At 42.5% G+C, this 27,527-nt stretch overlaps 2 protein-coding genes across 5 annotated transcripts in view; both read left to right on the forward strand.

Moving 5' to 3' along the window:
- LOC140715324 (putative lysosomal acid lipase/cholesteryl ester hydrolase) overlaps positions 1-27,527 on the forward strand; it is a 46,539-nt gene that overhangs the window by 16,981 nt on the left and 2,031 nt on the right. For all 4 annotated transcript variants that reach the window (XM_073027368.1, XM_073027369.1, XM_073027366.1 and 1 more), the window contains exons 2-9: positions 949-1,054; positions 3,445-3,565; positions 9,765-9,963; positions 15,598-15,707; positions 18,671-18,807; positions 19,860-20,006; positions 20,581-20,652; positions 24,812-24,883. In XM_073027368.1, the coding sequence (XP_072883469.1) occupies positions 956-1,054; positions 3,445-3,565; positions 9,765-9,963; positions 15,598-15,707; positions 18,671-18,807; positions 19,860-20,006; positions 20,581-20,652; positions 24,812-24,883 (957 nt within the window). In that variant the 5' untranslated portion in view covers positions 949-955. The remainder of the gene's footprint in view (positions 1-948; positions 1,055-3,444; positions 3,566-9,764; positions 9,964-15,597; positions 15,708-18,670; positions 18,808-19,859; positions 20,007-20,580; positions 20,653-24,811; positions 24,884-27,527) is intronic.
- Positions 1-27,527, forward strand: part of LOC140715323 (putative lysosomal acid lipase/cholesteryl ester hydrolase) — a 107,598-nt gene that overhangs the window by 16,874 nt on the left and 63,197 nt on the right. The window lies entirely within an intron of this gene.

The following is a 27,527-nucleotide window of genomic DNA, read 5'->3' on the forward strand; positions in this document are numbered from 1 at the left end:
GCAACACACAGAATGCTGGAGGAACTCAGCAGGCCAGGCAGCATCTATGGAAAAAGTACAGTCGGCATTTGAGGCAGAAACCCTTCGGCAGGACTGGAGAAAAAAAGCTGAGGAGTAGATTTGAAAGGTGGGGGCAGGGGAGAGAGAAACACCAGGTGACAGGTGAAACTTGGAGGGGGAGGGATGAAGCAAAGAGGTAGGAGGTTGATTGGTGAAAGAGACAGAAGGCCATGGAAGAAAGAAAAAAGGTTGGGGGGGAGGGAGGCGATGGGTGGGCAAGGAGATAGCATGAAAGAGGGAAAAGGGAATGGGAAATGGGGAAGGGGAAATCTATTTTAGACTAATAGAAATAATTTAAAATTTTATTATATTGGTTTGCTTTTTGCCTAGAACTTGTTTGTTTTGTTGAGATACGGTGCAGAATGGGCATTTCCAGCCCTTCAAGATGCACCACCCAGCAATCCCCTAATCTAACACTAGCCTAATCACAGGACAATTTACAATGACCATTTAACTTACCAAATGGCCCACCTTTGGACTGTGGGTGCAAACTGGAGCACCTGGAGAAAATGCAGGTGGAGAACGTAGAAACTCCTTACAGGCAGGGGCAGGGAATTGAACCCGGGCTGCTGGTACTGTAAAGTGTTGTGCTAACCACGACACCACCGTGCAGCGTGTTTCTTTGTTCAGGTTTGATTGTTGTAATTTCTTGTCTGTCATTAGATTCAGACGGAGGGGCCTGTTTCCAAGATTTATCCCAGGCCTGGTGAAGGGTCTAGGCCCAAAGCGATGGCTGCTCTTTTCAATAGATGCTGCCTGGCCTGCTGAGTTCCTCCACATTTTGTGTGTGTTCATTCGCTTTCCTTCCCCTATTCAACATATAAATCTCAGTGCAAGTGATGTCATATCCTTTCATAATTAATAATCCATTTTGTATGTTTCCTATAGAGTGAAGATGAGCCTACAATGTTTTGCACTGCTACTTCTAATGCAAGTTGGAGGTGCTTTGCGGCACAATAACGTAAATGTGGATCCTGAAGCATATATGGATATTGTAAGTTGTATTCGAAGAATGATACAGTGTTACTTTAGCTTTAAAATACTAGCCCAGTTTATGTTATTTCTACTTTATGAATATTTGTGTAGTCATTGTTACGGATGCTTCTGAAAGTGATGTTTATGCTGGAAAATAAAGCTGAAGAAATTCTGACACAATTGTTTTTCCCTAGTGTGCTACGTTTGTGTATCTCTTCAAGATGTTAGTAGCAGTTGTATAAAATGGATGGAGATGCTGGGCCATGCTGCCTGTTACACTGTAGAAAAGTTAGACAAAGGTCAAAATAAGCAGTTTCTGTTTTTGGGTGTTCTGTGTTTTTTTGTGTAACACTGGCCCGAAACTGACAGTAATTATTTGCAAGATCTTTATAGCCAGCTTTTAAAGGGTTATGTCACAAAAAAAGCAGTTCACTTCTAGATGGGGGAGTATTTTTTCTATTAAATAAATAGATATGTAATAATGCACAGAGGCTGGGTGATTGCCCATCAGGAATATGTTAAGGTGAGTGAAGAGCAAAGCCCACAGACTGTATTTTTACAGGCAATTGATTTTAGAGACGAGTGAGGTGTCATTTGAAGTTACTTATCCAATAAGGGGCAACGGATGCAGTTTGAGTGCTGTATCTTAATTTTTTGGAAAACAAGGCTAATAAAAGTGGGTCTATAGTGAATAAATAGGAGTTGTCATTTTTTTCAGAATGATAAATTTCAAAATCTCACTCTTACATTTGGTGCCTTTTCGGGGGAAAGTTTATGCAAGAAAGCTGTAGTTAGTCAAACTGAAATGTCAGGAGTTGAATTTCCTGAACAAGAATCAAACAGTGGGAATGTGTTCTTCCACTCTGAGTGAGCTGAGTTTGAACTGTACAGGTTTCTTTTCTAGAGCTGTGCAAAGGAATTTCCAGTCCAATGAATGTTGTGATGTTCTATTGCCAGTGTTGCTTATTTGTAGTGTGCATGTAGCATGCATTAAAATTGTCACCAAACCATAGAGTGCCAACCCCTCAATGTGTTCTTGATGCATGCAACTTCAAGCTTGAGCGAGGTTCATTACCACAAATCTTTCTGCTTCAATGAGATTGTACTGCTTATAGCAATTCTCGCTTTGTCTAGATTCGTTATTCTTTGCACTTCCCTCACATTACTCTGATAATGGGCAACTTAAAGAATTTGAGATTCAATAAAATCTTTCAACTGTGCATCATTGAAGATGCACATGGTCTGAGAATTCCCTGCTCTTTGGCTGTGGTAATTCACTCAGAGCAGATTCCCCCTTCTCCAGCCCTGTATCTCTTTCACCAATCAACTTCCCTGCTCTTTACTTCACCCATCATCCCCTCCCACTTTCGCCTATCACCTTGTGTTTCTCCCTCCCTCCTCCCCCACCTTTTAAATCTACCCATCTTTTTTTCCCTCCAGTCCTGCCAAAGGGTCTCAGCCTGAAATGTCAACTCTATTTTTTTCCCCACATATGCTGCCTGGCCTGCTGAGTTCCTCCAGCATTTTGTGTGTGTTGCTTGGATTTCCAGCATTTGCAGATTTTCCCTTGTTTGGAATTATTAAAATTCTCATTTTTATATAGAGATGCACTTGTTATCAAACTCTATTCTGCTTGAGTTATTTTTAGATACCAGTGATAACTAATTAATTAAAGCAAAAGAACCCTCACACTTTGCCCTGAAGCCATGCCCTGTACCAATACACTCAGTGATTCTTCTATATTGGAGAGAAATCATAACTGAGAAGCCTGAGGTCTCTCTATAACCTGAGCCTACACTCTTCCGTCACTGGCTTGTTAATGATGTCATGGCAGACAAGGTGTAAGCTTACCTGGTAATTCTCCAGATGTCCTAGCCTGGATTGCTTCTGGGAATTGTATGAGATAGAGGAAAATTGAGGTTAATGGAAAAATCAGCTGAGTTGGGTATAAGCCATAGAACATTAGAAAAATTGGACCAAGGATTTATCAGGGGAGGCCAGCAGGTGACATTGAAGGTCAGCTGAAGGTTCTGAGCAGAAGGACTGGGTGGAAAAGGAGAATGGCACATTACCTCGCAGTGGAAGGCACCCAATGTAAAGTGAGTCAATGCATATTAAATCGTTATTAATGGTTAACTTTTAATTATCTTCCATTGACTTACATTTAATGAAAATGTTTTTAAAATCTTGTAAATTTTGGCAATCTGGCACAAAACCATAAAGTGCTGACAAAGACTCGACAACTCAAGCATCATGTCCAAAGAAGCCGGCTGATTTATTTTTAATGTCTTTTACTTCCTCAGTGGTTCTAGTTTTGACTGGGCCTGTGTTTATCTGTTGTATTTTTTTTCATTACATGGGGTTCTTTTTACTAATTAACAAACTACCTTGTGCTGTCTGCTGTTCAAGTCCCAGCTGATCTCCTACCGTGGTTATCCTAGTGAAGAATATGAGGTGATGACTTCTGATGGCTATATCCTTTCAGTAAACAGAATTCCCCATGGAATCAATCGCACTATGGAAAGTAAAGGTAACTGCAGTTATAGTATTGGTGTCTTATTAAAGACAGTTGTGTGATGTATTAGAGCTGAGACATTTTTATTATAATGTGAGGCCATAAGAATGAGTCAGCCTGTATATGTGGGTGCTGCTTAAAGGGTGTAGGTAGAGAAAATTTGATAGATGTTTCGTGGTGCTCTTGGCTCAATTTTTAAGAGTTTATAGTATATGCTGTGATGAGTTATGGAGCAATACACCATCAATATTGGCCTTTTGGCCCAAACAATACATTGCCAACCACAGTGCCCACCCAGCTCGTCTCAGTCTCCTGTAATCGGCCCATCTACATCTCCAACTATTGATACAACTGCAATATAATGTCTGACTCCTATACTCATTGCCCTGACTGATGATGTCCAGTGTGTTAAAAGGCCCTTTTCACCTCCCTGTGATGCCGTGTTAAAAGTTCAAAGTAAAATTTATTATCAGAGTACATACATGTCACCACATACAACCCTGAGATTCATTTTCCTGCGGGCATACTTAGCAAATCTATAGAATAGTAACTGTAAACAAGATCAGTGAAAGAGCAAGAGCTTAGGAGACAACAAATGGTGCAAATGCAATTACAACTAAATAGCAATAAATAACGAGAGCTTGAAATTTGAGTCCTTAAAGTGAGATCATTGCTTGTGGGAACATCTCAATAGATGAGTGTAATTGTGCTCTTTTGTTCAAGGCCCTGATGGTTGAGGGGTAGTAACTGTCCTTGAACCTGGTTGTGCATCTGGAGGATGCACTCTATCAGGCCTTGGGGATTTATCCACCCTAATGTGTCATCTCGGATCGCAAGACCCTGCAGCGGATTGTGAGGTCAGCTGAGAAGATCATCAGGGTCTCTCTTCCCACCATCATGGACATTTACACTACACGCTGGATCCGCAAAGGAAACAGCATTATGAAGGACCCCATGCACCCCTCATACAATCTCTTCTCCCTCCTGCCGTCTGGGAAAAGGCTCCAAAGCATTTGGACTCTCATGACCAGACTATGTAACAGTTTCTTCCCCCAGGCTATCCGACTCCTCAATACCCAGAGCCTAGACTGACACCTTGCCCTATTATCCTGTTTATTATTTATTGTAATGCCTGCACTGTTTTTGTGCACTTTACACAGTCCTGTGTAGGTCTGTAGTCTAGTGTAGCTTTCTCTGTGTTGTTTTTTTATTACATAGTTCAGTCTAGTTTTAGTACTGTGTCATGTAACACCATGGTCCTGAAAAACGTTGTCTCATTTTTACTATGTACTGTACTGGCAGTTGTGGTCGAAATGACAATAAAAGTTGACGTGACTTGATAAGCTGCAAACACCTCCATCCTATTAATATGAGAGTGCTCCAGAATATCTCTGCTTATTTCTCTTATCCCTTGAACAGCCATGATTTTCTCCTCCCTAAACTCCAAGAATATTCTTTTTTTTTTAAAAAAAAAAACTCCCATCTCCTGTGGCCCAGGCAGAGGCAGCCCCATCGATCTCTGAAGGCAAACACGAGAAAATCTGCAGATGATGGAAAGAGACCTAATGAGGGACCTCGGCCCAAAATGTTGACTGTTTACTCTTTTCCATAGATGCTACCTGACCTGCTGAGTTCCTCCAGCATTTGATCAGTGTTGCATTTGTTGCATTTGATCTTTCCCTAGTCACCCTTTTACTCTTAATATAGCGAATTAACCTCTTGGGATTTTCCTCATCCTTGCCTAGCAGATCTGTCTCATATCCTTATTTTCACCTGATTCCCTTAAGTGTATTCTTAATCATTTTATGGTTGTCAAGGAATTCACTCAATCCAGATTTTCTAAACTCAATATATGCTTCCTTTATCTTGATCAAAGCCTCAATATATCTCAGTAGCCAAGGTTCTCCGAACTTGCCAGATTTACCCTTCGTCCCAACAGGAACACACTGTTCCTGGGCACTTGCTCTCACAGTCTTAAAGCCTACCCACTTGTCACTGTCCCATCCTTCATCAGCACTGATGAAGGGTCTCGGACCGAAACGTTGACTCTACTGACTTGAAGGGAGTGAATACTTGTGCAATAAATTTTGTGTTTTACATTTGTAATTATATAGAGATCTGTTTTCACTTCGACTTGAAAGAATCTTTTTCTGTTGATCAGTCTCAAAAAAAGCCAAATTGAATCCACGGTGATTCAATGTTGTGTATATGTGTGGTGCAGAATATTTGACTGTTTGCATCACGGCCTGGTATGGAAACAGCAATGCCCTCGAATGGAAAAGCCTACAAAAAGTACTGGATACAACCCAAAAAGAGGAACTGATTACAGAACACACACCTTGAAATTTAGCTGATGTTCTGGTTATTCCATTTTCAGAATCAGTGGTGCCAACAGTCTATAAGTTGTGGGGACAAAGGCTATGAAGTAGTAGTCCCATTTCATATTCTAAAACTGATTTGTATTTTTAGTATTGACTGCTGAGAAAGAGTTACCGTATTCCTATCTCTTGGATGGAGCTGAGCTGTGCAAATGGAATGGTTTTCTGTTCATTATTCAGGAGAAGACCTGAGGATGGGTGGGTATGGATTGGGGTATTTTGAGCATTCTGATCCATCCCCTGTTCCCAAGCATCACTGCATAGTGCTCAGACTCTCCAGTGTCTTACAGTGAAATTTTTAGCTGAACACCATTGTTTTAAGTGGTCTGGTATTACATCAGTGCAGGTTTGTATACCGTAAAGTATAACGATTTCTATCTGTTATTTTATAATTGTGGAATAGATCACTGATAGTTTATGCAAAGCTTTGCATGGACTGCCATAGTAAAAAATCTCATAACAGCAGGTGATCAAACAGGTGCCAGGCCCCAGAGTAGATCTATTTTAGCATGTGATGTCATTACTCCAAATGGCATAAACTTCAATCTTTTTGTGCATTCCTTGATAAGATAAACAATAAAATGTGCATTTAAAAAATGAGTCCTTTACTTGCAACACGAGTGAATCTGCAGATGCTGGAGGTAAATGAAAACACAATGCTGGCAGAACTCAGCAGGCCAGACAGCATCTATGGGAGGAGGTAATAACGACATTTTGGGCCTAAACCCTTCATCAGGAGTGAAGTAACATGGGATGGTCGAGGGGGGTTAAGAAGTGGGGGGAGGGATGAAGTAGAGAGCTGGGAAGTGATAGGCTGAAGGGAAATGGGCTGGGGGAAGGTGGAGAATTATGGGAAATAAAAGAGAAGAGAAAGGTAGGGCTGGGGGGAGATTATAGTGAGGGGGGAGAAAAGAGAGAAAGAGAACCAGACTAAAATTATAGAGAGGGATGGGCTAAGGGGGGGGGCAGGGGTATCAACGGAGGTCTGTGAGTTGAATGTTCATTCCGGCAGGTAGGAGGCTACCTAGGCAGGAGATAAGGTATTGCTCCATCGACCTGCGTGTGGCCTCATCTTGACGGTAGAGGAGGCCATGGACAGACATGTCGGAGTGGGAGTGGTCTGTGGAATTGAAGTGTGTGGCCACAGGGAGATCCCACCACTGCTGGAGGACTGAGCACCGGTGTTCGGCGAAACAGTCTCCCAGTCTGCGGCAGGTCTCCCCAATGTATAAACCTTACCTTATCTCCCGCCTAGGTAGCCTCCTACCTGCCGGCATGAACATGCAACACTCAGACCACCGTTGATACCCCTGACCCCCCCCCCCTTACCCCATCCCTATCTATAATTTTAGTCTGGTTCTCTTTCTCTCTCTTTTCTCCCCCCTCACTATAATCTCCCCCCAGCCCTACCTTTCTTTCTCTTTTATTTCCCATATTCTCCACCTTCCCCCAGCCCATTTCCCTTCAGCCTATCACTTCCCAGCTCTCTACTTCATCCCTCCCCCCACTTCTTATCCCCCCTCGACCATCCCATGTTACTTCACTCCTGATGAAGGGTTTCGGCCCGAAATGTCGTCACTACCTCCTCCCATAGATGCTGTCTGGCCTGCTGAGTTCTGCCAGCATTTTGTGTTTTTAGTCCTTTACTTGCTTTGTTATAGAATGTTTGCTTAGTAGAATTCCAGTGAGATATTACCATCTGCTTTGCATGCCTGTTTATAACTTTAATAGAAAGAGCCAAAACATTGGTATTGTAGCCAATCAACAATTCTAGATAGCCTGAAGGTCTGTTTAAATTCTAAATACCAATGGTAATTTCAACTTAATTACACTATAGCTTTCTTCAGATTCAGATTTATTTTATGCATATACAGTGAAATGTCACAAAAAAAAGGACTGGCTGTGGACTATAGGAGGAATGGAGACACTAACTCTTATTGACGTAAGTGGATCTGGGGTTAAGAGGGTAAATAGCTTCAAGTTCCTCACCAAGGATCTCCCGTGGTCTGTACATACCGTCGTGTGTGGTGAAAAAAGCACAACAACGCCTCTTTCACCTCAGACAGTTGAAGAAGTTTGGTATGAGTCCCCAGACCATATGGACTTTCTACAGGGGCACAATTGAGAGTATCCTGACTGGCTGCATCGCTGCCTGGCGTGGGAACTGTACTTACCTCAATCGTAGGACTCAGCAGAGAATGGTGCGGACAGCCCAGTGCATCTGTAGATGGGAACTTCCCACTATTCAGGAAGTTTACAGAGTCAGCTATGTAAAAAGGGCCTGAAGGATCATTGGGGATCTGAGTCACCTCAGCCGCAAGCTGCTACCATCCGGGAAACTGTACTACAGCGTAAAAGCCAGGACTAACAGGCTCTGGGACAGCTTCTTCCACCAGGCCATCAGACTGATTAATTCACACTGATACAACTGTATTTCTATGCTATATTGACTGTCCTATTTATTACAAATTACAATAAATTGTACATTACTCCTCATGTATGTGAAGGATGTAAGAAATAAAGTCAATTCAATTTGCATTGACAACCAAAATGCATTCTGTCCTTAGACAATGAATAGACAACCTAATGGAAACATGATTGTTTAAATGATAAATGAGTTGCAGTTTGTGCCTGAGATGGGCAATTGATGCAAGGGTTAAAATGTGGCTACAATTAAAAGGGAAAGGAGATTGAACGGTAAATGGATTGAAGACACAGATACTTTGCTGTCCCATAGATGCCCCAATCATTTATAAAATGGAAAGAAATTTCTTTGGATCATCTTGTTATACTCTAATCTCAGGATCTGAGCTTCCACTTTGATAAGCTCAGAAATAAACAAAAATATCAGGATACAGTCAGCTTACTGGATATTTGTAGTATAAAATGCATATACGATGAGCCTGGCATCGAGCTTTCGGATCCATCTTTGGGTGGCTAGACTGATGGAAGTAGTTAAATCGGTCCCAATGCAAGGACACTGGGAGAACAGGTGGGTCAGTAGGCAGGTTGTGATGTGGTGCACTCAGACAGCTGCTGTGGGCCCTCATGTGCTCCTACCAGAGACAGGTTCTCAATAACACCGTACTTTTTCAATATTTTTATTAATTTTCACATAGAAGAATACAGAGTACATGAGGATATATATTATGAATCAAAGATTGAGTAGTACTGAATACATTATATTTAAATCACACTTGCAATCGCAGTACCCTATATTCGTAATTAAACATGTACGTTAATTAAATTGTAATTTGAATTGTAATAATTTTCTTATAAAAAAAAAATCTAAACCCCATTAATAACATCTTGAATGCTCCTTCCCTGTGGGCTAGATATTCCCAGAAGCTGGTTGGGACATTGTGTTTCTCTAGAGGATTTGATGAATGCTTGTACTTAAATGGCCATTTTGGTCTGCATTTCTCCAGCTTATTACAATTCCTGTTTCTCCAACAGTTAACTTCTAAAAGAACTTTTAATCTATCTCACTTTTTTGGATTAGTGCTTGTAGTCTGGAATTTAGCGTCATGAGCATCATTTAAGATGAATTAACTTGGATTGCTGTTATATACTGTATGTACAGTATGTCATTTGATTGCTGAAAACATTTTGAAAAATGCTATTAACAGAGATTAGAAGATGCACTGTAATGCAAAACTAAATGAGATTTCCTCAGCTAAACTTGCACAGAGTTTACTAGATCTTGCAAATCATTTAAATGGGTTAGGTATGTGGAACATGACCTACATGGATATATTGAGTAGGTACCTGAATGATAAGTACTTGGCTTGTGTAGAGACCATCTTTTCAATTGAAGTTGCTCTTTATTTGTTTAGGATCTCGGCCAGTGGTATTTCTGCAGCATGGTTTACTGGCAGCTGGAAGCAACTGGGTCACAAACTTGGCCAGCAACAGCCTGGGCTTTGTTCTAGCAGATGCTGGTTATGATGTCTGGATTGGAAATAGTCGTGGAAACACCTGGTCCAGAAAGCACATAAATATTCCAGTTTATAAGAATGCATTCTGGAGATTTAGGTAACGCCTTTGCTTTTATTTTTACTGTAATAACATATCACTGTATAATGGCTTGGTAGATAACTAGCTTGCAGTGTTATACCTTTGAATGGGTTTTTCATTGAACATAGAACAGTAAAGCACAGTACAGGCTCTTTGGTCTCTGTGTGCCAAATGTTTAACCTATTTTGTGATCAATTTAACTCTTCCCTCCCTCATAGACCTCCAGATTTTTGTCATTCATGTGCTTGTCTAAAATGCCTCTACCACCACCCCATGTTCCACTCATTTACCAATCTCTCTGTATAAAGAAAACCTACCTCTGACAACCCTCTGAACGTTCCTAAAATTACATTGAAATTATGCCCTCTTGTATTAGTCATTTCCACCCTAGGAAATGTCCACTCTATCTTTGCCTGTTAACATCTTGTACACCTTTACCAATTCATCCTCTTGCTCCAAAGAAAAAAGCCCTAGCTCACTTAACCATTCCTCGTAAGACGTGCTGTCTAATCCAGGCAGGCAGTATTCTGGTAAATCCTCTCTGTACCCTCTCTAAGCTGCCACATCTTGCCTATAATAAGGCAACCAGAACTGAACACAATATTCCAAGTGTGGTTTTATAGAGCTGCAACCTTACCTCACAGCTCTTGAGCTCAATCCTGTGACTGATGAAGGCTAACATACCTGTAACAAGTTACAGAGAAAGGTTGAACAAGTTAGGTCTCTATTCATTGAAGCGTAGAAGGTTGAGGGGGGATTTGATCGAGGTATTTAAAATTTTGAGAGGGATAGATAGAGTTGACGTGAATAGGCTGTTTCCATTGAGAGTAGGGGAGATTCAAACGAGAGGACATGATTTGAGAGTTAGGGGGCAAAAGTTTAAGGGAAACACGAGGGGGTATTTCTTTACTCAGAGAGTGATAGCTGGAAACACGAGGGGGTATTTCTTTACTCAGAGAGTGATAGCTGGAAACACGAGGGGGTATTTCTTTACTCAGAGAGTGATAGCTGTGTGGAATAAGCTTCCTGTAGAAGTAGTAGAGGCCAGTTCAGTTGTGTCATTTAAGGTAAAATTGGATAGGTATATGGACAGGAAAGTAGTGGAGGGTTATGGGCTGAGTGCGGGTAGGTGGGACTAGGTGAGATTAAGAGTTCGGCACGGACTAGGAGGGCCGGAATGGCCTGTTTCCGTGCTGTGATTGTTATATGGTTATATGGTTATACCTTCTTATCACCCTATCAACTTGTGTGCTAACTTTGAGAGATCAATGGATGTGGATCAGAAGATCCCTCTGTTCCTCCCCACTGCTAAGAATCCTGCCATTACCCCTGTATTGCCTTCATGTATGACTTCTAAAGTGTATCACTCATTTCAGACATTTTGGCCCCACCACTTTATTCTGGCTTCTACCCCCTTCCTTTCCAGTCCTGATGAAGTGTCGGCCCAAAACGTGGACTGTTTATTTCTCTCCAAGGTTGTTGGCTGACCTGCTGAACACATCCAACATCTTTTGTGTCCATGTCCTAACTCTTCTGTGATCGATCTACAGCAGGGACAATTTAAGTGGTCAATTAGCTACCAGCCAGCACACCTTTGGGATGTAGGAGGAGGAAGCTGGAGAAATTATGCTCTTGTGTAGTGACTCTGCAAATTGTACCTGAGGCCAGAATCCTACTTGGGTAGCTGGAGCTGTGTGACAGCAGCCTAATTACCCATGATGCACTACTTGGAGGCTCTCCTGGCCATCCATTTTCCATTTGAGTGGCTACCTTTTTTACCTGGTGCACGGTTCTTTGGCATATAAGTGTAGTGTGGCCGGGACAAACTCCCCCCTAGGAACTGCTGATATCAACTAACCCAGATGTCTATATGTGTACAAAATCCTTAGATTGTTAATTCACAGAAGAGCAGATTTGCTAATTTCCCCTGCAAAACACAATTCTTGACCACAGAACTCATGTCTGCATACATCGACTCCATTCTTTTCCCCCTTGGTTCAGTATCCTACCAGAATCTGTGACAATTCACATGCTCTCCATCGCCTCAACAACTTCAATTCCCTGGCCATGACCATTTTCATCATGGACGTCCAGTCCCTATACACTTCTATCCCCCATCAAGAAGGCCTTAAACCTCTCCACTTCTTTCTTGACAAAACACCCGACCAGTTCCCCTCCAACACCACCCTCCTCTGTCTGGCGGAACTGGTCCTCACCCTCAACAATTTTTTCTTTTGCTCCTCCCACTTTCTCCAAACTCAAGGGGTAGTCATGCGTCAGAGCTATGCCTGCATTTTCTTTGGCTACATGGAACAGTTCATGTTCCAAGCCTTCCTTCTGAATGTTCCGCAGTTTTTTTTGTGTTTCATTGACAATTGGTGCTGCTTCATGCACCCATGCTGAGCTCGTCAATTTCATCTACTTTGCCTCCAGCTTCCACGCTGCTCTTAAATTCACTTGGTCCATTTCTGATACCGCCCTCCCCTTAATCTCTCTGTCTCTATCTCTGGAGCCAACTCTGTCTACTGATATCTTTTATAAACATACTGATTCCCATGGTTATCGTAACTATAGCTCTTTCCAGCCTGTCTCCTGTAAAAATGCTATTTCCTTTTCCCTTCATCTTTGCTGCATCTGTTTCCAGGAAAAAACTTCCTCCTTCAGGACATTAGAGATGTCCTTCTTCAAAGAACGTGGTTTCCTTTCTTCTACCATTGATGCCTGCCCTCACCTCCATCTTTACATATTCCTAGCTATTCATGCTCATCCCATCTTCCTGCCTCCTTAACAGGGATTGAGTTCCTCTTGTCCTCACCTACCACCTCATGAGCCGCTGCAACCAACACATCATTCTCTGCAACTTCCACCATCTCCAGAGGGATCCTATCAGGAAACTCATCTTTAATTCCTCTCTCTCCCCCACCCCTCACTTTCCACTTTCTGCAGAAATCACTCCCTCTGTGATTCCCTGGTCTGTTCTTCCCTCCCCACTAATCTCCCTGCTGGCACGTATTCCTGCAACCTGCCCATTCACCTCCTCCCTCACCTCCACTCAGTGCCCCAAATGATCATTCTAGGTGAGGCTGCACTTCACCTGTGAACTTGTTGGGGTCGTCTATTGTGTCTGGTGTTCCGATGTGGCCTCCTCTCCATCACTGAGACCCGATGTTAATTTGGGGTCCGATTTGTCGATCATCACTGCTCCATCCGCAAAGAGTGGAATTTCCTGGTGGCCAACCATTTTAATGCTTATCCCCATTCCCATTCTGGCATGTTGGTCCATGGTCTCCTCTTCTGCCACGATGAGGCCACTCTCACGTTGGAGGAGCAACACCATATATTCTGTTAACGTAGCCACTGACCTGATGGCATGAACATTGATTTCTCCTTCCGGTAATTTTTATTTTCCCTCCTCCTTCCCTCTTCTATTCCCCAATCTAGCCTCTTGCTTCTCCTTGCCTATCACCTCCCACTTGGCTTCACCCATCGCCTTCTAATTTGCCCTCCTTCCTGTTGCCCACCTTTTTGTTCTGGCATCTTCCCCCTTTGAAGGGGGAAGCCCTAATAAAGGGTCTCAGCCTGGTGATTCACTTCCATAGATGCTGCCTGACCTGCAGAATTCCTCCAGCTATTTGTGTGCGTTGCTCTGTATTTCTAGCATCAGCAGAACCTCTCATTTTTTTTCTGTAGCTTGTTCAGGTTAACACTCTGGGACTTTTACTCATGAAATCACTAATTGATCTTTCATTTTCCCCCAACTCTCACTGATGTGATTTCAATGAAAATACGCAATTCTTTGATCTTTTAAAATGCAGGCGAACCCCCACATTACCGACAGTTACCTTCCTTAAAAATAGTCTGTATCACAATTTTCTATCACATGAAACTGCATTGTTTATGCCTGCATCAAGGAACAAAAGTTTTTTAAAAATGTTATTTTTACCTTTTTTATATAAATTCTGTGGGAATAAGTTTAACTCTGTATCCGAGTAATAATTTATGAATCCTGTAAGCAGCGGGTGCTGTTATCTGAATGGCTAAAATGCAAGAGTTGCCTGTATTGTGGATTCTGTAACTGAAATGTCCACACTGTTTCTTCAAAAAACTCAACCCAAAGTTTTATAGATGCTGATTGTGTGGTGGTTTCTTGAAATAACCAGGAGACGCAGAAGATTCTTGGAGAAATTTAAGCCTTTATTTGCAAACAAAAGCTGAGACAATTAATGAACGTGTCACTAATTGCCCGCCAAACCTAGTTCACAGTATTCTTTATAGTAATTTCTTATCTTAGTTTCATTAGCATATACTTGTTCTAGTGCCTTGACTGGTTCTCACACCATCGCACGATCCTGTCTAGTCTACTCCTTGGAACACGTGTCCCCCTTCCCGGCTTTGACTGGTTTTCATACCATCACACCACTCCATAGCCCATACTTGCTCTAGTCTCCTCCCTGGAACACGTATCCCCCTTCCCGGCCTTGACTGGTCCCCATACCATCACACCACTCCACGATCCCATCTACCACCGTTATCTCTACATGCTTACTTTCACTGTTAGCTACATTCTCAAGGCACTGATGCGTTCAATAGTACAGAGGCAATACAGAGATTACATTCTGGCCAATAAATTGGATACATAGCAAATAGCAAACACAAGGCTGGTCACATAGTTCTGGCCACACAGCAAACGTTGCAACTTTATTCTCCAATAATTGCCAAGATGATATCATACTTTTTTCATTAAAATAATTAAACTATGTAGAAGAAATAACAGTAATACTGTACAGTAATAACAGAATTGGGTGTATCAATAATAAGATATTAATTCAGGAGTTGTGTCAGCTGTTCCAAATTTCACAAACTTTTAATTAGTTTTAATGATATAGGATAATTTTGTTTTGAGAACAAACCAATGACAAAGCTGCCAAGTCATTGATATAACTAAAAATGCGAGGGGTCTCAGCCCAAAACATTGACTGTTGTTCATTTCCATGGATGATGCTTGACCTGCTGAGTTCCTCCTGCGTGACCTGCGTGTTGCTTTGGACTTCCCGCATCTGCATAATTTCCTGTGTTTATGATTTTGCCTGCTTTTAATTTTTATATCAAAAGAAACTTAGAAAACCTACAGCACAATATAGGCCCTTCGGCCCACAAAGCTGTGCCAAACATGTCCTTACCTGAGAAATTACTTAGGGTTACCCATAGCCCTCTATGTATTTTTTCTGAGCTCCATATACCTATCCAGCAGTCTCTTAAGAGACCCTATCGTACCTGCCTTCACCACCGTCGCTGGTAGCCCATTCCACGCACTCACCACTCTCTGCGTTAATAAAAAAAAACTTACCCCTGACATCTCCTCTGTACCTACTTCCAAACACCTTAAAACTGTGCCCTCTTGTGTTAGCCATTTCAGCCCTGGGAAAAAGCCTCTGACTATCCACACGATCAATGCCTCTCATCATCTTGTACACTTCTCTCAGGTCACCTCTCACCCTCCTTCGCTCCAAGGAGAAAAGGCCGAGCTCACTCAACGTATTCTCATAAGGCATGCTCCCCAATCCAGGGAACATCCTTGTAAATCTCCTCTGCAAAGAAGAGTGAATATGTATGTGTATTCTGGATGATATTGGGTTGTGTTTTTATTTAAAGCTTTGATGAGATGGCCACCAAAGACTTACCGGCAGTGCTAAACTTCATCCTTGCAAAGACTAAACAAGAACAGTTGTACTATGTTGGTCATTCTCAGGGGACAACAATTGGTAAGTCAGCTGTTCAAATTCATCAGTATAATTTGTCTTCATCGGAGTTTTGTTCATTATGTGCTAAATAGCACAAGATAGGATTGAAATAGTTAATTTAAAAAAAGTAAAGTTGACTTCATGATGCAAGTTACTTTGCCCACATTTATCAAAACTGTGGTAAGCTTGAGGTCATTAGTCCAATTTTGAGTTGAGCAGTGTGGTTCCTTCAGTCCTGCTGACAAAAAGATATACGCCTTGCCAACAAACCAATTTACCAAAAAAACCCCACAGATGATGGTAATTTCATACAAAGCTACAAAATGCTGGAGATGCTCAGCAGGCCAGACAACATCCTTGGAGAGAGGAACCAAGTATTACCTGTTTGTTTTGCCCTGACTTAGTTTGAATTGTAAGCTGTCAGTACCAAAAACATTTTGAAGCATTCAAAAATATCTTGAAGCTTAAAAATACCAAACTTAGTAAGTTAACAGATGAAAAAATCTTAAAATATTTAAAAGGAGAAACATTTCAAAATGCACAAAGAATTTTTACCAAATGCTATTTTAAAATGAAAGTCACTTGGAGGCCCTCACAGCCCCCCCTTTCTCATTCAATCCAGCTGCAACTCCTTCCCAGTGTCTCTGTTCCTATCTGTTACAATAAGATGAATGTTAATTTAAGATTATTCATCTCACCATTTAGGACAGCTGTAGATGAATTTTTTCATTGAGTTCCGTGAAATCTTGGCACCATTTGTATGCTAGTTTATAACGATCATGGAGTACCTTTACTTCCTGCTGTGACATAGAGACAATGTGACGTGTATAGTTCATGTGAAGGAGACATTTTGGCACATTAGTTATTGCTGCTGCCTTAGCTCTAGGAACCTTGGTAAGATCCTGACCTCAGAACTGTCTCTGTGGAGTGGGCATGTTCTCCCTAGGGGTTTCCAGTCGCTCCAGTTTCTTCACGTTCCAAAGACGTGCTGTCCAATTAATTGGCCACGCGAAATGAAAATTGTGTCAGTGCAGGAAATGTAGTGATGCTATTAATACTCACCATATTAGTGGTGGAAACCTGTAAGGGTTATGCAAATGCACAATTGTGTACCAAATTCCAGCAATTGATTTTTCACTTCTATGGGAAATGAGTGGAAATGAGGTTGCTTGGTGGGCAGCCATCATGGATCCTAGGGGCCTCCTTCAGTGTTGTAAGAAGCAATTGAGTTAGTGCATGGGTACAAGAATGCTCCCGTTGTTCTCACTGTAAAATAAACCATGGAGGAGTTAGTCCTGAAAATAAATGCGAATGTGTTATGAGTATAATCTAAGCCCATATGAATATCTTTTTATTTATTTAGAGATACAACATGGTAACAGGCCTTTCTGGCTCAGTGAGCCTGTCCTGCCGAATTATACTCATGTGACCAATTAACTTACTACTAATGGATGTTTTAGTCAGATATTCTGGCTTATTTAACAATGAGTGAAACTGAGCATTTTGATGGTGCGAGCCCCTTACTTGAGTGGCGGGGTGGAGATGCATTTCTACCAAAGGCGCTCCTTCCCTCTGCTAGCCCAAGTCACCTTTGGGCAAGGTGTAACATTTGCTTTGCCTCCCCCGATAAGGGCAGATGGTGGATGGTCACATGAGCAGCTGGTGCTTATCACGTCCTGGTTATGTGACCACTGACGCCAGGCAATCTCTAAAGAGTATTGATAGTGACTGGGGTCACCCATCTTGTAAAGACACTGCCCAGAAGAAGCAATGGCAAACCGCTGCTATAGAAAAATCTGTCAAGAACATTCGTGGTCACGGAAAGACTATGGTTGCACACGTCATACAACACAGCACATAACGAATGAATGATCACTTTACTTGAAAGAGAGGATATCTGTGCCTAAATTTTACCCAATCTGAGAGATCTGCAAAAACCAATGTGTTTATAAAAACTAAACAACCAATCTCAATCTAGGAACTAAAATGTTCTATCTTTACTCATTTTTGCAGAGTATGAACATGCAAGTCTTTGGGATTAAGATGGGAACAAAAATAAATTTTGAATTGGAAATAAAATTTATTCTAATTATTTTCAATATGTGTTGGATTTTGGAATAGTTTTGAGGGGCTGAGAACCAACACATACAAAACTGGAATTTTTAAAGTGAAAGATTATTAAAATGGTTTACCACGCCATTGTTGTTCAGTTCCCCCCTGTTCTTGACATGCCAGACTGCCAGTGCTCCGATCTTCAATCCACTCCAACATTCCAGGGTCCGTCACATGACATTTCAGATCTTTTTTGTTCAGCGTCCCAACAGTCTGAATTCATGAAGCATCCAACATTTGCCTCTAACTACTGCTCCCAACTCACCATCCCCACTGTTCCCAGTTAGCCCTGACAATCAACAATGTTAAAGGTTAAAGTCTGTCCCCAGCCTTATAGGTTCATCAGGCCGAAAGTCTGTCCCCAGCCTTATAGGTTCATCAGGCCGTTGCTTATGCTGGTTTCCATGGCGTGAAGCGTCTGAGAGTACGAGACTCCCACCACCCCCCAGATAGGACGCCAGTTTAGGATGCGAGGTTAACCCCCAGCATTTTGCAGTACACGTTTTTAGCTGGGTGGACTGGAGAAATGTGTGGTTAAGTGCCTTGCTCAAGAACACAACACACTGACTCAGCTGGGGTTTGAACTCACAACCTTCAGATCATTAGTCCAACACCTTAACCACTTGGCCACGCGCCACACCAATCAACAATGCTTACTCTAAGTATTCATGACAGATGTGCATTTGCACTTGCTGTCAGATTCCTTCCATTATAATGATGACTGCCAATAGCTTCATGGAAAATTCTGCAACTACATTTCTTAAACCATAAATGGTTTGATTTTTTTTTTAAAGTTGTTTATTTCTCGGATATAGGAGAGTTTTAATGATGATCTTCAGCTTCCCCATAACATTCTGTTCTCCCTCCATCAGGTTTCATAGCCTTTTCTACAATGCCAGAGCTCGCAAAGAAAATTAAGTTATTTTTTGGCCTGGCTCCTGTTGTGACAGTTCAATATGCTACCAGCCCACTGGTAAAACTTGGTCGTCTTCCAGAGTTTTTAATCAAAGTAAGTGCCTGCTTTTTATCTTGATAACCATATTTGAATTGGGAAGAGAGGCAGTTTAACTGTAGGAGTTGGAGGGTAATTTGAAATTTGTGAAGCGATGGAATTTTCTATTCCATGGGTTCACTGGAGAAAGGGGGAGGCCACTGTCTGACTACTGCAGCTGATAACTGAATAAAGCTGCTAAGCTTCATTATTTGGTGTTCAGTTGATATGATGCACATGATTTGAGGATTGTGATTAAATTATGCTTTGAGTTTGTAGCCATACAGCACAGAAATAGGCCCTTTGACTTATGGCATCCGCACTCCCCATCGAGCACAAGTCATACACAAATCCTAATTGATCTGTGTTTCCATTCGCATCCCTATCACCTTCTCCACCTCTTCTGCCATCACCCATCTACACTCTACAGTAGCCACTTAACCTACCCACCAACACAACTTTGGCATGGTTCCTGTGATGCGCCAGCCTTTAAAGGCATGGAAAGGAGTTGGTGGGTTTATAGCTGGGAGGTCTTAGTTCTAGGATCCCAACAAACACCGCTTAAAAATAAATACCTTTTGGCCATAAAACACCTCCTCTAAATGTGCCCCTGCACTCCGCTGACATTACTTTCAGTTTGATGATGGTAGTTTGTGTGAAAAGAAAGGTGAATCATTCACTAACCCAAGCAATTTTGCAGATGCTGGAAAGCCAGAGTAACACACAAGATGCTGGAGGAACTTGGCAGGTCAGGCAGCATCTGTAGAGGGGAATGAACTGTTGGGACAAGACTCTTCATTCAGCATTTTCTATGCATCATTTATTATGGTTTTCTCATTCATTGGAATATGTCTCTAAATTTTGTAAACTTGCTGAGCAGTCAATCGACTAAACAAGCTTGCATGGATCAACTTCCACTTGCTTTTTCAGGGCATCGTGCCAGAGTTGTTCCAGATAATCGGGAGAACTTCCCCAGTAGAAATCTCATCCTAAGTCTGATACTACCATTGAAGTATTTAGGTTTTGCCTAACTTGTTAGTGACTTTTTTTTTTGGCATTGTTGTTTTCAGGATATTTTTGGGAGACGGGATTTCCTTCCACAGAACAAGATAATAAAGTGGCTTGCTACACACGTGTGTGACCACTCCTTTATTGAGGAGTTGTGTGCCAACATGTTCTTCATAGTAACTGGATTCAATACAAAGAATCTTAACATGGTAAGCATAACAGAAGTTTGAACGCTGGAAGAAATGTTGAGAATGTGTATGAAAGAAAGTCTATTTCTATTACTTGGATTTTACTATTAAAGTCGAATAATCCAGTGGGCTCAGAACTTTGCTGGTCCAGCAGATTTTTTTGACTGTTGCATGCTATTGCTATAACTATCCCATCCCACTTTAAATTCACTGGTTTTAGATGTTATTTAGGATTATTAATTTTTTCTAGTGAACTTTGTATAGTTTTTAAAAAGTTCATGAACAAGGGCCCCACTGAGTGGACGTAGAATGTAAGCATCACTTGCAGTGATTTTTTAAGATTGTCCAATAATAACGGTGTGGCAATCGGTGCTGCTCCAGGGATCTGACTCCAATAGTGAACTCAGGTACTGGCTGTGGAATTTGCAACAGTACCTCCTTTTTCTAAACAAACACGTACAAGGTGCAGTCTGTCCTCATCTGGAATCACAGCATATTTCAGATATATTTGGACTCCTTGTTTCTATAATTGTAGTTAAAAGTATTGCATCCAATATGTTTATTGATTCACTTTTCTATAATTAATGCTTTGCAGAGCCGAATTCCAGTCTATTCAGCCCATTGTCCAGCTGGAACATCTGTACAAAATATTCTCCACTGGAGCCAGGTACAAACTCTGAACATGTCATCAATGTCCTCATTTGTTGCAAATGTTGCCATTTGTTGTGATGGAAAATAACTGGTTCTTTGAGTCTCAACAGTAGAGGCCTGGACACACACAGTTTTAATAGTAAGGAATTTATTTACAAGGGGAAGTCGGGTCAACACGAGCAACTACAATATTCTTACAAAAAACATTTAGGGTTAACACGTGTGGGGAAGGTCGGGTCAGCTGTATAATACACAGAAAGAGGTGTGGGGATGGGGTACAGTTACAAAACAAAGAACAAGGGAAAAGCACTACGACAGCTATCCCCCTTGACCTTGGTTAGCTGCGGCTCCCTTACCAGGACAAACAATAAACCTTCCCAAACATAAATCAATGCACTTACCTTCAATGAGGTGGTCTGTAAGAGAGAGCAAGCCAGGCACATGTCTCACCTTTTATAGCATGGGGCTGGGCGAGATAATCCAATTAAGGTGACCAATAATTTAGGTGTGCATTGATTAGTTGGGAGAGACCAAATGTTGATTGGCATGTGGTGTGTCCTCCGACCAGCCAGGTGGCAGTGCGTCTGTCACGTGGCCGGTATCTCTGGATACACCATCTAAAGATGATTGTCTAGAAATTCGGTATTGCTTGAATAAATGCTATTGTGGGTGAACAATGGGAGGCTGCACAAGTTTTCCCCCTCGGAGGTCTCCAGTAGAAAAGTGGTACTCATGACAGCAAAAATCTATCCTGGATAACTAGAGCAAACTTCATTGTGGAGTGTTGAGGGGGTGATTGACTGCTGTGGGGATGGTGTCTGTGGTATAGTGGTTAGCGCTCCGGGGATTCAGACTGTTTGGGTACTGAGCGTTGGAAATCTGGAATATCACGTGTCAGGGCTCTGCAGCTTTGGAGTGGATTGAAGACTGGAGCCCTGTCAAGAACACTGGCCAATTGCCTCACACTGCTGTTTTAAGACCAAATGCGTGTTTGGATGAGTAGACCGCCAATCAGAGTGGGATCTGTGGCAGTGGAGGAGCATCACAGTGCTATTGGGTGTGAGGGGTTGGATACTTAATCAAATTGGGGCCTGGGGAGAGACTGGACATGCAGTGATATTCTAAAAACATTGGCAGCGAAGGAGCAAATTGGGAATTGAAAGCCAAGAAAACAACTCGAAGGAAGAGCTGTCTGCAAGATGATTTAGGACATGATAGTGACGGAGCTGGCCAAGACTTGGATTATGTATCTCTGGCAGGTAGTGAATGTACCCACTTACCCTTTTCTCACCAATGTACTTGTGATAGATTAATTTGTCCATGTAAACTGTCTCTGCAAGGACAATGCAGTGATCTCTTCTACCAAGGTCCCATCTTTACATCAAGATGCCCTTCAGAATATTCATTATATTATAGTTTACCTAGTAAGATAATCTACTTTGACCTTGATTGTTCTTGCCAAATTTTTCTGGAGAAAAGGTTTTCCATTGCCTTCTTCTGGGCAGTGTCTTTACAGGGTGGGTGGCCCCCAACCATTACCAATACTCTTCAAAGATTGTCTGTGTGGTGTCAGTGGTTGACCAGGAGTTGTGATATGCACCAGCTACTCATACAACCATCCACCCCCTGCTCCCACAGCTTCACGTGACCCTGATTGAGTGGGGCGGGGGCTAAGCAGGTGCTTCACCTTGCCCAAGAGTGACTTGCAGGCAAGTCCTACCTCCTTTGGTAGAGACATATCGCCACCCACCAACCTGTAGTACAAGATTATATATGGAAAGAGCAAATTATGTATCCAGTAGATAGAGCTAAGCCACCTCACAACCAATATATCAAAGTCAGGCAGCATCAATGGAGGGGAATAAACAGTTGACATTTCAGGCTGAGATCCTTCATTAGGACTTGGCCTGAAAGTTTGATTGTTTATTCTGAAATCTTAATTGTTTATTCCCCTGACTTGCCGAGTTCCTTCAGTATATTGTGTGTGTTGTTTAAGATTTCCAGTATCTGCACACTCTTGTTTACAATATATATTATCAAAGTTCAGCAGCCCCTACCCCATCTAGTGACGAGTGAGGAGAAAGCTTGAACAATGTCCTTATCCTCCATAAGGTAGGGGCCCAGTACGCGAGTTCCAGAGACAGAGCTGGAAATTGGAAATGTCAAGTAGGCAGACCATGTCAACTTGGCCTTGAAATCCCCATCATCAGGAAAGACAGTTTTCAGCCAGGTTGTTTCATCCTTGTGATATCAATAAATGGCCGAGAGCACTAAGTGCAGTAGAGACTATCCCAGTGTAGTGCTGAAGATCTATGTTCCAGAATTAGCTACACTCTAGCAGAGCGGTTTCAACACAGATATGACATTAGCATGCATCCAAGAATGTGGAATATTACTGAATTACGTCCCTTGGACAAAAAGTAGGGCATTGTAGCAGTGTGCTACACACAGCGCTGAAATAACAACATGCAGTTGGTGAGTTGCAGTTGCAAAAGAGATTTATTCAAACTTCGTGGCCTCGCTTTAAAGCCTTCCTGTTCCTGCCCTCCCCGGGCGGGAATGTTATAAGGGGCGCATATTCACAGTCCCGTTCTGCGCGCGGGCTTTTCCCCTTGCTGGTGAAGAAGGCCTTGGCGCCCTTTTTGGGGCCGGCGCGTGCCACTTTGTGAGCCGGTTCGAGTGTGCTGGGAAGTGGGTCGTTGCAGCATATCATTTTGGTTAAATCGCTTCAGTTATCAGTAAAATGATAGTGGTATCAAGCGATATGAGACTTGTTCATCAATAAACAACTCATCATTTTGGGGTTTTACCAGTTCTGTGGCTTAAAAACTTATTGCAGGCTTGCTTCAAACATGGACCAATGAGTTAAGGTCCAAAGGGTTTTGGGCAAATCTAACTGGGCGTCTAGGCACCGGATCACTGGCAAGGCCCGTTTTGGTGTTTGATCTTCTGCTGCAGATGTCAACTAGACTAAGGCCCAGCTGATGAACTGGAGCTTTACACATTTTGAGCATCAACAATATGCCACCAGATTCCAGGTCATTTTGAGAGGATAAATCTTTGAAAGTGGCATTGTGTTAGGAATGCTCCGTAATGGCCTGCTTCCCCCAAAGGGGCAGTTTGAGTGGGGTGACCACTGGTGGAAGGGGTGCAGTAGCGATTGATGTCTGCAGATGTAGGTCACAGATCAGGAAATTGGGGCCTGAGTCTCAGGGATAGGGGAGGTCATGGGGTGCTGCAGGATTGGGGATGATTAGGAGGCTGAATAGAGATTGGGAAGGGAATAACCAGGGAAGACAGTGGAAACTTGCAGATGGTGGAAATACAAGTAACACACACAAAATGCTGGTTGGAACGCAGCAGACCAGGCAGCATCTATAAGAAGAAGTACAGTCGACATTTCGAGCCGAGACCCTTTGTAAGGACAAACTGAAAGAAGAGATAATAAAAGGTTTGAGAGGGGGAGGGGGAGATCCGAAATGATAGGAGAAGACAGGAGGGGGAGGGATGAAGCTAAGAGCTGGAAAGTTGATTGGCAAAAGGGAAAGAAAAGATCATGGGACGGGAGGCCTAGGGAGAAAAAGGGGGAGGGGAGCACCAGAGGGAGATGGAGAGCAGGCAAGGAGTGATTGCGAGAGGGGCAGAGACAGAAAAAAGAGAGAAAAGGAAAAAGGGGGGAATAAATAAACAAATAGATAGATAGATAAATAAATAAGGGATGATGAAGGGTCTCGGCCCGAAACGTTGACAGTGCTTCTTCCTATAGATGCTGCCTGGCCTGCTGCTTTCCACCAGCATTTTGTGAAGACAGTGGAATGCAGGATTGGAGTGGGAAGGTGTTGAGGGTTATTGTTGCTGCAAGTATGAAAGCTGAGTGATGACCTTACCCGGCAGTCTTCCCAGTCCTGAGCTGTGAAGACTATATCGTCCTCGGAAACCCCGCGGGGAAAGGTATCAATACCTTTTCAACCTGGACTGGGTGAAGTGTTTGGTGGAGCCGAACTGGGGAAATTTCCAAAGGGAAGCTAAATTTCACAGAAATGATAGTTAATGGTTTCAGTTTGCGTGAAATAAGCAGATTGTGCATTTGAAGTGTCTGGCAACTGGTGTACACTTGTGCATTGTATTAGTTGGGTGAGAAATGGTTTTTTGATCATGTGATGTTTGTTTTCCAGAATATAAAGACAGGAAGATTTCAGGCTTTTGATTGGGGTTCCGATGATGAGAATATGGCTCACTATAATGAGGTACTGTACAGGAAATTGCCCATGAGGGGAATTGGTGTCTTTTGATAGGTTGTATTCTGTCTATCCTGCAAGGTGGTTCTGATATTTTATATCATTGCTGGACTCTAGATTTATAACAATGACAATATCCTTGCCAGTATTATGCTCCAAAATTGATGAAGTCAGGATTTCCACAAGTGCATGATTGAACCCAGATCCCAGAAGTGTTGTACTGACCAACCTGCCTCCACCAGCTGCCACATCACGACAAATCATTGAATTGATACTGATTTCTGTTACTTATAAATTGATGAGTCTGGAAATTTCACACGCATAATGCTGTGTCCCACCCTCCTGTATTTATGTACTTGAATGTTTGTGGAGAGGGGGTGAGGTGGATTTGATGAATGAAAAGGACCAGTTCCAGGTGAATTTGGACCACTTCCAGCCCTCCATCTCCCCTGCAACACCAACATCATTTGTAGCAGGGTTATTGTGTCATCGTTTCCCATATAACATTTCTGTCAATTATATACAGTATACTCAGTGGCCATGTTACCAGGTGCAGGAGTGTAATCTTCTGTTGCCATTGTCCATCCACTTCAAGGTTCAACATGTGTGTTTAGAGATGTTCTTTGGCACACCATTGTTGTAATGTGTCACCTTCCTGTCAGCAAGGGCCAATCTGGCCATTCTCTGCTGACCTCTCTCATTTAACAAAGTGTTTTCACCCACAGAACTATCACTCACTATGTTTTGTTGTTTTTCGCACCATTCTCTGTAAACTCCAGAGACTGCTATGTGTGAAAACTCCAGATCTGCAGTTTCTGAGAATCTCTAACTACCCCTTCTGGCACTAACAATCATTCCACTGTCAAAGTCACTTGGATCACTTTTGTTACCCATTCTGATGTTTGGTCTGAACAACAACTGAACCTCTTGACCATGTCTGCATGTTTTTATGCATTGAGTTGCTACCACATGATTGGCTGATTAGATATTTGCATTAATGAGTAGGTATATCTAACAAAGTGGCCAATTTGATTCCATGTGCAAACAAATTTATTTCCATCTGGGAGAGCTTCTTAAAACCTCAACTTGAGACCTTCAAGATTGAAATCATTTACCTTTAAGTCCTTGGGCCTTGTCTACACCCCTGCATCAAAACTACACCTACGCCAAAACTATGCCACTTGATCTCCAAACAGCCCATTGATCTGAAGCCCCTGAATTTGACCCTGAGCCTCTACTATTGTTGTTGATTCCAATTTCCCGTTCCCATCCCAGTCTTCAAAGTCTTTGACTTGGTTTCTGATTTCCAACAATCCAACCTTGAGAATGGCCATATACATCCTGAAAGAGAGAACCTGCAGTATGTCCATTACCGGGTGAAACGCAAAGTCTTTGGGGTAACTGCAAGTCTTTGTTTTTGCTATTGCTTTGCTCGCGCTTGAGTGCTCAGTGGCAGAGCCGATGCTTGCTCTTTTCTGCCGGTGGGGGGAGGGGCGATCGTGCTCACTGCCGCTTACGTGCTGGGGGAGGAGCTGGGGGGGGTGTGGTTCTTCGGGGTTCTAACATTTAACTGTCCTTCATTCTTTGGGGTACTCCTCTGTTTTTGTGGCTGGTTGCAGAGAAGAAGTATTTCAGAATGTATATTGTATACATTTCACAGACATTAAATTGTACCTTTGAACCTTTGAAATATAAATAATATCTTATTCCTGCACAACAAATGCTGCTTGCCCCATTGAATTCCTCCAGCAGACTTTTGCTCCAAACTCCAGCATCAGCCGTTGCTTTGTGTCGCTGCTATTTTTTTTTGCCAGCTGAAATGTACAAGGTTTGGTGGATTTGATGTGGCAAAATGGACAGCCGCATTCAGTGCCTGCACTACAGGCAGTCCCCGGGTTACGTACGAGTTCTCTTCCTGAGTGCGTCTTTAAGTCGGATTTGTACGGAAGTCGGAACAAGTACATCCAGTATTATTTAGCATCAGTTAGTCAATCGTTTGTCTTGGTATATAGTATATATTTTACCTTTCTATGCATATAGAACACTTAAGAAACGTATGTATTCCAATAATTAAACCACTGCGTTGTTTGGTAATAATTGTAGCTTTCATTGGGGCAGCACCTTTCATATGCTCCATTATTCTCACTTTATCTGTTATCCTTTAAAGTTGTTCCGATCGTTGACCAACTGTAGCCTAATGCTTTTCCAGTGACCAATGGCGTTTCACCTCTTTCCAAACGCTTTATTATTTCCACTTTATTTTCAGTCGCGATCGCTTCCCATCAATGGAACAGAAACACTACCGGCAGCGGCTCCCGAGCTTTGCCGGCTCCCGAGGTCCACTGGGTCCTAAAGTCCACCGCACTGAGACAGGCTAAATGGGACAAGTGGGGGCTGCGCTAGGTTTGGGTATTTGATCCTCCACAATATTCTGCGTGGGAATTTAAACTGGAGGTGGCGGAGAATTTTTTAAGAGGTCAAGTTGCGAGCTCGATATCAACCCAGCACGGATGGTACGGAGTCACTAGATCGACGTCAACCCAGCACGGGAACGGTCTATCACTGGATCGAACTCGGGGAAACTCCATTCTCCAGCCCGGCGCTGATCTCACTGCGCAACGAGTGGACTGGAATGGGTGGGGGGGGGGGGTGT

The sequence above is a fragment of the Hemitrygon akajei genome, chromosome 23 (genome assembly GCF_048418815.1).
Source record: "Hemitrygon akajei chromosome 23, sHemAka1.3, whole genome shotgun sequence".
In the NCBI taxonomy this organism is placed as follows: domain Eukaryota; kingdom Metazoa; phylum Chordata; class Chondrichthyes; order Myliobatiformes; family Dasyatidae; genus Hemitrygon; species Hemitrygon akajei.